Source organism: Erpetoichthys calabaricus, chromosome 8 (genome assembly GCF_900747795.2).
Source record: "Erpetoichthys calabaricus chromosome 8, fErpCal1.3, whole genome shotgun sequence".
Classification (NCBI taxonomy): Eukaryota; Metazoa; Chordata; class Cladistia; order Polypteriformes; family Polypteridae; genus Erpetoichthys; species Erpetoichthys calabaricus.
In genome coordinates this window covers 115,213,307-115,222,360 of record NC_041401.2, presented here as the reverse complement: position 1 = coordinate 115,222,360, position 9,054 = coordinate 115,213,307, and the positions used below count along the sequence as shown (strand labels likewise).

Genomic DNA, 9,054 nt, shown 5'->3' with positions numbered 1-9,054 from the left:
ATGTCACTGCCAAGGTAAGTAAACCTCTCGATTTCCTTAAAAGTGAGTTCCTTAAATTGTTTCTTCCATTGTAAATACAATTTAGCAATTCACTTTCACATTTGTGCTTTGTAAACAAATTAAATCCTGTGAAAGATTCTGTTTTTCATGCTACTGTATACTCTAGAGATTCATGCATATTATTCATGCACCTTTCACAGGGACAAGCAATTGCAATACAACATTAAGCAGGATAAAATCTCTATTTTCATCTGTCAATTCAATTGCTAAACCTTCATATACAAATTAATAGGCTGAGGTTCAGGGTACACCTGTTGCATTGAGGATGGCAACAATATCATTGTGTATTGAACATGAAAGTTATAAGAAAGGTCGTTTCATCTAATGAAGACAAGTTACCTGGTTTTTCACTCTAAAATTAGTCTGATTTCAAGACTGTAGGGTAGCAACATGTGGCAGATATAGCAATCTACCAAAATGTATATTTTATTTCAATACGTGTCATTAAGCAGTTAAGACTGCAAAAGTTCCAACAATACTGCATTACCTCTGCTCCAGACATAATGACATACAGCACCCTCCCTCATACTATCATTCCAGAATACATAGTGTCCTCTTATAGTAATGGAAAACACTATGAATAAACTGGCTCAAAATTGAAGTTGGTATAAAGAGTATAATATTTTACAGTACAATAACTGATATATATTATATATTGTACATGCAGGCTAGGTGCAACAGGGGAATATTTAGAAAGAGACCACAGACTTTGCTATTGATGTGCTTCTCTGCACAACACTTTCAATCAAAGTGCACTGTACTGCTGGTAAGCACCAGAATTTGTGATGCTGTTTTGTAGAACACTGACAGATAAAATGTTAGTTTGTACTGGCATTTGAATGATGCTTTCAGATTTGGAGAGGATTCACTTTTATCAGTACAACATTATAGTCATATGCCATTCTTCAAATTCAATCCCATTGTAGCAGTAGATGCTCGTGTCCACCTCTCGAACCCTCAGGTACCACTCTTGAGACCAGGTGAAAGTATAATAATAATTATTTTTATTATACAGTAGTGCACCAAGCACTCTCCTCACCACACTCATATAAATCACAATTCTCTCTCTATAATAACAATCCTCCTCTCCCAGACACTTAGCCCACCTTCCTTCCAGCTCAGCTCAGTGTCTGGGCTTACCCAGAGTTCTTTTATAGCCCCTGACCCGGAAGTGGCTCCAAGCCAAACCCACAAGTCCGTTTTCCTTCCGGGTCAGGGCAAAGTCCTTTTCTTCATCCCGGGAGCACATCGCTTCTTCCAGTCACGTGACTGGGATGCACTCCCGGGTTAAATGGCATGCCAGAGCCCACTAGCCCCCCTACAGCGACTCCTGGCGGCCCCCAAGGTATCCAGCAGGGCTGTGTCAAAACACTACAAAGTCCATAAGGCCCTGCTGGAACTCGGGGCAGAAATATGCTGTCCGGAGGGCTCCTCCTAGCGGCCTGGGGGTGATGACCGGAGTCCATAGCCGGTCGTCTGTCACACCATGTATACAATGATGCTTATGACTTTATCAAAATACTTACTCTTTACTGTAGTGACTAATGGATGAATTTTTTTTGGCATCATTGTGGGTGGAGTTCTTTTTCTCGGCCCCCTATAACATCTGCTTACACTTGTCCTTCAGTATTTCAAATAATTCTATGTGGAATGAATGTGTGAAACTGCAAGCTTAATATAAACCCCAACCCATTTCATGAAAGATATCAATGAACGAAATTAGTTTTTTTTGATTACAAATAGCTTAAGATTTGAAATTATACAAAGTTATTCCTTTCATTGAACCAGCCTTTAAAGGAGCCATTCATTAAATGAAGGGTACTGCAGTGCAGTGGAAACAAACTAAGCTGTCAGGGCTTGTTGCTTTGCATAAAGCTTAAAGCAGCCTAAGAGATGCAGGAGGCAAAAGAGCTTTAAAGGACTGCAGGCCCCAGGAGGTGAGTAGAGGACACACTCGTTTACCTGATGGACCTAATAAAGTGGGAGGTGATAACACCATCAATGGGATGGAAAAATAACATGCCACACCACCCTCGGAATAAACAGGCAACAAGCTACACCAGCCTTGAGATGAAAAAATGAAAAGGAAGAGAGCAATAACAAGGTGCTAAATGGAAAGACAGATAATTGACCACTGATGTTTTATCTATTAATGTAAACACATTTTAATAATAAAAAATGTAAACCAGCCTGAAACCACAAATTTGAGTCTATTTAATAGAGCTATGCATGCAAATCCTGCTGCAGAAAGATTCAGGCAATGTCATTATGGTTTGACTACTGCCTCAAAAACTGTAAAATGTTCAATCAAGATCCAGGATGGACTGCCGCTGGAATGTCCTAGGTTTCTGTACTTCCCTTGTCTGCTGTATATGCTTTTGGAAAATGTGCTTAAACACTTAAATGCTTGGATGAAACCATTTTTATTGGTAATGTTTTCTAATTAGCAGATCTAGCCAATGTTTATTAATGATTAAGAAAGCTGGTACCGGAGTGATTCTAAAATAATTTGCTGTGCTAATTAATGCCAGTAATAATAGTAAAATTTAAATATAATGCATAAGTGCTGTATAAGTCAATCTACTGAATTCCGCTAAGTCAAAATCCATCATATTACAGTGTGTGTGTTAAAAAGATCTATGGGCTCTGGTCTATCACTGCCCAGTCTTGATTTTTGTGTGGTCTCTGCAACAGTGAATATCACCACAAGTGTGTGTCTGAAGAAAAGATAAGGTGTTTCAGGTCAGGGAATCTTACAGGCATGTAGAAAAGCCTTGTTGTTATGTCCACATAACAGAGAGGTCTTCTGGGAGACAGACAGAGAAAACCACTAATGTGACTTAACAACACTTAATCAAAATCAAAGAAACAGATCCACTGTCCTAAAGGTATCAAGAGAGGGATTTTTCCCTTTAAAACCGGCAATTCACATTTAAAATAATTCATAATTTTATGTCAGATACTGACAAGAATGTATTATGAAAAAATATACATCTTTTTAGAGCAGCAACAGAGCTATTACCACAACATGATTTTGACAGAAATCTCTTAGTATCACCTCTGCATGTGTGTACAGGTTTATATAAAAGAACAAGATAATGAATGCAGAAAATAAAAAGTAATATATTGCAGAGTCTAGAATTGCTGGCAATTTGTCCTTGTTCCTGTCTTGTGCCCAATGCTTGCTGGGATAGGCTTCAACCTGCTCTGGAAAAGAGGGTTTACAAAAAGGATGGATGGATATTCCACTGTTTTTAAAGCTGTATATCGGTGTCTTTTTTCTTCACACATCTGTCCTTAAGTTTGTAGAAAATATTTCGTATTGGTGCCATATATTGATGATTTCCGATTCCAAGTACCAATGGTATTAAAGCCATACTTCCTACTCCAACACTGGAAAAAATAATTTGTTTTCTGGGATCGTCTTTTCCATTTCTCATTGCATCCAGGGACACATGGATGAAAACAATATATGGAACCCAAAATACTATAAAAATCAGAGTTAGAGAGACCAGATTTTTAGCATACCTCAGGTTCATTTTGCGCTCTTCTTCAGAAGGCTGATCCCGTTTCACAGCTCTGTGAAATTTACAGATGATTTTAAGCTGCCTTCTTGCAACCCACATTATTCTGCCTGTCATGTAGATAATAGATAGTATAGCTGGGATTACAATACCGTATACCTCAAGATAGACAAATGCATTTTGAAAAACTACTTTATATGAACAGACTTCACTTTTATTGTATTCTTTCCAATCATTCCATCCAAAGGCAGGCAAAGAAGCAAAACACAGAGGCAGAATCCATACTGATGCCAGAGCTAGAAAGAAACAACGGTTTACCCACTTTTGTTGGTAATGCAAAGGATAGATAATACATTGGTACCGCTCGTAGTGTACCATGACTAAATTGAAAAGAAGGGATAAAAAGAAGAAATTGGGGCAAATGTTTAGAGCCAGGCAGGACGCAAAGTCCACTTCATGCTGCAAACTTAGACTTGATATGAAGGGTAGAGCAATTCCCATTCCAATGTCAGCCAGCAGTAAACTGAGGAAGAAGTAATTGGTGGTATTGTGCAGCTTTCTGTTACAGATGATTCCAGTGATGATAAACAAGTTGGCAAAAATAATAACAGCAGAAAGAGGGTAGCTAATAGCCCTAACAAGTATTTGGCTAGTTTCATCATTGTTCATACTGTTGTGGTTAGAGGACATGTTTTACCAGAGCCTCATGCTTCCTATGGTTTCTTCACAGCCTGATGTCTTCTGAAACAGTAAAAAAGAGAAGCTTAAGAGTAACAGTCATTGTTCAGCTCTCTCAGTTTAAGGAGAGTTAAAAGAGGAAAAACAATCTAAAAATTACTTAATATAAAGAAAAACATTTATGTGAGGAAATTTGCATCAGATAATTAATATCATATCAACAACCCACTGGCATTTACTTATCTACAACTGTATCTCATTTGCTTTACATCCAAGCTGCAAAGTGAAACAATCATATTAGCCTGCAAAAGTTTTTTTTATATTTGTCAGCTCTGTGTGATGTTGTGGTGACAATGGTTTTGACTTCTTACAACAATGTGTGTACGTGTAAGATAACTAGAATGTTATCAGGCCTTTATTCTGTGATTAGAGACAGTGAAGTCACAAGTCACAACCCTCAAACAGAACAACAACAACAACAACATTTATTTATATAGCACATTTTCATACAAAAAGTAGCTCAAAGTGCTTTACATAATGAAGAGAAGAAAAATAAAAGACAAAATAAGAAATTAAAATAAGACAACATTAGTTAACATAGAAAGGAGTAAGGTCCGATGGCCAGGGTGGACAGAAAAAACAAAAAAAAAACTCCAGAAGGCTGGAGAAAAAAATAAAATCTGTAGGGGTTCCAGGCCACGAGACCACCCAGTCCCCAAAAACCTAGTACATGCTTTAAAAATACTCTCCTGCACAAAGTTAGCAACAGCTATAGTTTCATTGTAAGTTTAAAACTGAGTATATGAATAGTTGAGAAATATATATTTTAATCTGAGGAAGATGCAAAGTAACTCATGCTTATTCTAACAAAATATTAATTTTAATTAAGAAAACGTTAATTATTTTAATATATTAATGTTAATTTCATACAGCATACAGTAAGTTAGGTGTATATATATATATATACTGTATATATACACATATACATAAATATATTTTTTTTTCCTTCCACGCATTCATTTTCTGAAAACACTTAAACATCATTGTTAGTTAATATTGAATAATACTGAGAAAGTTATTTCACAATTGCTAACACTCAAATTAGACAATACCACAATAGTGCATATTTCCACTGAAATTATACTGACTAATGTCTCAGGTATAATTTCAGTGGAAACATGCACTATTGTGGTATTGTCTAATATGTATTATACTGACTAATGTCTCAGGTCCCCTCCTTTAACCGCCACCTTATCGTGGTGGAGGGGTTTGTGTGTCCCAATGATCCTAGGAGCTCTGTTGTCCGGGGCTTTATGCCCTTGGTAGGGTCACCCAAGGCAAACTGGTCCTAGGTGAGGGATGAGACGAAGAGCGGTTCAAACCTCCTATGATGAATGAAAACTTTGGACGTAGCTTTCCTTTGCCCGGACGCGGGTCACCGGGGCCCCCCTCTGGAGCCAGGCCTGGAGGTGGGGCTCGATGGCGAGCGCCTGGTGGCCGGGCCTGCACCCATGGGGCTCGGCCGGGCACAGCCCAAAGAGGCAACGTGGGTCCCCCTTCCCATGGGCTCACCACCTATGAGAGAGGCCAAGGAGGTCGGGGTGCAGTGTGAGTTGGGTGGTGGCTGAAGGCGGGGACCTTGGCGGTCCCGATCCTCGGCTACAGAAGCTGGCTCTTGGGACGTGGAATGTCACCTCTCTGAAGGGGAAGGAGCTTGAGCTTGTGCGCGAGGTTGAGAGGTTCCAGCTAGATACAGTCGAACTCACCTCGACGCACAGCTTGGACTCTGGAACCAATCTCCTTAAGAGGGGCTGGACTCTCTACCACTCTAGAGTTGCCCCCGGTGAGAGGCGCTGAGCGGGTGTGGGTATACTTATTGCCCCCCGACTTGGAGCCTGTTCATTGGGGTTTACCCCGGTAGACAAGAGGGTAGCCTCCCTCCACCTTCGGGTGGGGGGATAGGTCCTAACTGTTGTTTGTGCGTATGCACCGAACAGCGGAATGCAGCTTTGGTGGTTGCTGAGGCAAAAACTCGGGCATGGGAGGAGTTTGGGGAGGCCATGGAGAATGACTTTCGGACGGCTTCGAGGAGATTCTGGTCCACTGTCTGGCGTCTCAGGAGGGGGAAGCACTGCAGTGTCAACACTGTATATGGTGGTGATGGTGCGCTGCTGACCTCGACTCGGGACGTTGTGGGTCGGTGGGGGGAGTACTTCGAAGACCTCCTCAATCCCACTAACATGCCTTCCAATGAGGAAGCAGAGCCTGGGGACTCGGAGGTGGGCTCCCCCATCTCTGGGACTGAGGTCACCGAGGTGGTCAAAAAACTCCTTGGTGGCAGGGCCCCGGGGGTGGATGAGATACGCCCGGAGTTCCTCAAGGCTCTGGATGTTGTAGGACTGTCTTGGTTGACACGCCTCTGCAACATCGCAAGGACATCAGGGACAGTGCCTCTGGATTGGCAGACCGGGGTGGTGGTCCCCCTCTTTAAGAAAGGGGACCGGAGGGTGTGTTCCAACTACAGAGGGATCACACTCCTCAGCCTCCCTGGAAAAGTCTATTCAGGGGTCCTGGAGAGGAGGGTCCGTCGGATAGTCAAGCCTCGGATTCAGGAGGAACAGTGTGGTTTTCGTCCTGGTCGTGGAACAGTGGACCAGCTCTACACCCTTAGCAGGGTCCTGGAGGGTGCGTGGGAGTTTGCCCAACCAGTCTACTTGTGTTTTGTGGACTTGGAAAAGGCATTCGACTGTGTCCCTCGGGGAATCCTGTGGGGGTACTTCGAGAGTATGGGGTACTGGACCCCCTGATAAGGGCTGTTCGGTCCCTGTACGATCGGTGCCAGAGCTTGGTCCGCATTGCCGGGCAGTAAGTCGAACCCGTTTCCAGTGAGAGTTGGACTCCGCCAGGGCTGCCCTTTGTCACCGATTCTGTTCATAACTTTTATGGACAGAATTTCTAGGTGCAGCCAGGGTGTTGAGGGGGCCGGTTTGGTGGACTCAGGATTGGGTCACTGCTTTTTGCAGATGATGCTGTCCTGTTTGCTTCATCAGGCCGTGATCTTCAGCTCTCTCTGGATCAGTTCGCAGCCGAGTGTGAAGCGGCTGGGATGGGAATCAGCACCTCCAAATCCGAGACCATGGTCCTCAGCCGGAAAAGGGTCGAGTGCCCTCTCAGGGTTGGTAGCGAGATCCTGCCCCAAGTGGAGGAGTTCAAGTATCTCGGGGTCTTGTTCATGAGTGAAGGGAAGAATGGAGCATGAGATCGACAGGCGGATCGGTGCGGCATCCGCAGTGATGCGGGCTCTGCATCGGTCTGTCGTGGTGAAAAAGGAGCTGAGCCGCAAGGCGAAGCTCTCAATTTACCAGTCGATCTATGTTCCTACCCTCACCTATGGTCATGAGCTATGGGTAGTGACCGAAAGAACGAGATCGCAAATGCAAGCGGCTGAAATGAGTTTCCTCCGCCGGGTGTCTGGGCTTTCCCTTAAAGATAGGGTGAGAAGCTCAGTCATCCGGGAGGGGCTCAGAGTAGAGCCGCTGCTCCTCCGCATCGAGAGGAGTCAGATGAGGTGGCTCGGGCATCTGATCAGGATGCCTCCTGGACGCCTTCCTGGTGAGGTGTTCTGGGCACGTCTAACTGGGAGGAGGCCCCGGGGAAGACCCAGGACACGCTGGAGGGACTATGTCTCCCGGCTGGCCTGGGAACGCCTTGGGATTCTCCTGGAAGAGCTAGAAGAAGTGGCCAGGGAGAGGGAAGTCTGGGCATCTCTGCTCAAGCTGCTGCCCCCGCAACCCGACCTCGGATAAGCGGAAGAGGATGGATGGATGGATGGATGTCTCAGGTGGAATAACTAAAGTGTGACAAAAATAAGTGCTTACGTGTCCTTCATTCCAAACGGACAATTCAAGCAATGAGGACAGTCTTACATTGTTCCTTCAAGGCTCTTAAAGTCAAAAGATGCCTGTATAAGTGCCATTGCAGTATGGGTATATTTCAAGTGTAAAATATGGATGGCCTGGAATAATGTTGATATCTGGGGTTTTCTATTGCTGTCAAATTAAGTCCTTGAAATCCTGTAAGGAAGAAATTGCAAATACACTTAGATTAATGGAAAAATGACAAGAAATGGCAAGCTCAGTAAGGGAATTTAAATTGTAAGTACTTGGTCTGCTGCATTGCAACATCTCCAAATCCTAGTTGTAGGGAATAAACAGTACAAAGAGGCATACTCCCGATGTCACTTGACAACAGTTAAATACAAGCCCCAAAATGGAAAGCAACAGACGCTTGCTAAAGGAGAGCATAAATGAGTTTAAAAATGAAAGCTTAAGTAAAAGAGCAATCATCTCCAGCATATATAATCAACAGACAATATTTCAATACTGAATCACTCCAAAAATAGCATCTACACAAGTGATTATAAATACATAGTGCTAAGGAAGCATCTGTAGCTTTTTGTCATTATATTTCTTTAAACATGACATGATTACAAAATAACATGAATTTATATTATACAAAATGCACCATACTTTAAACATAAGATTTGCAAAATAATATTTCCTAAATCTAAATGGTAGGTTAAACATACCAGTACAGTTTATAATGTAATAGAAGTTGAAGCAAAAGTAAAAGAAAGTTTTGTAAAATGAAAGTTGACAGATACAGTATAAGCTGTACTAGCCTTTGACACAACCGAACATTACACTCGTTAGGATAATTTAGAGCAGGACTGGGTGAATAAAACCTTTCAACCGTTAAGCATGAATAATTTCTGAAACTGTGATTGAGATGA

The 9,054-nt window shown here is 42.5% G+C and overlaps 1 protein-coding gene across 1 annotated transcript; it reads right to left on the bottom strand.

Moving 5' to 3' along the window:
- Positions 1-1,513: 1,513 nt before the first annotated feature.
- LOC114656728 (G-protein coupled bile acid receptor 1-like) lies at positions 1,514-8,251 on the bottom strand. The gene is made up of 2 exons (XM_028808345.2): positions 8,189-8,251; positions 1,514-4,325 (listed from the first exon to the last, which is right to left on the bottom strand). Exon 2 carries the CDS (start codon positions 4,272-4,274, stop codon positions 3,315-3,317), a length of 960 nt encoding a protein of 319 aa, XP_028664178.1. The 5' UTR covers positions 4,275-4,325; positions 8,189-8,251; the 3' UTR covers positions 1,514-3,314.
- Between the last annotated feature and the right edge of the window lie 803 nt (positions 8,252-9,054).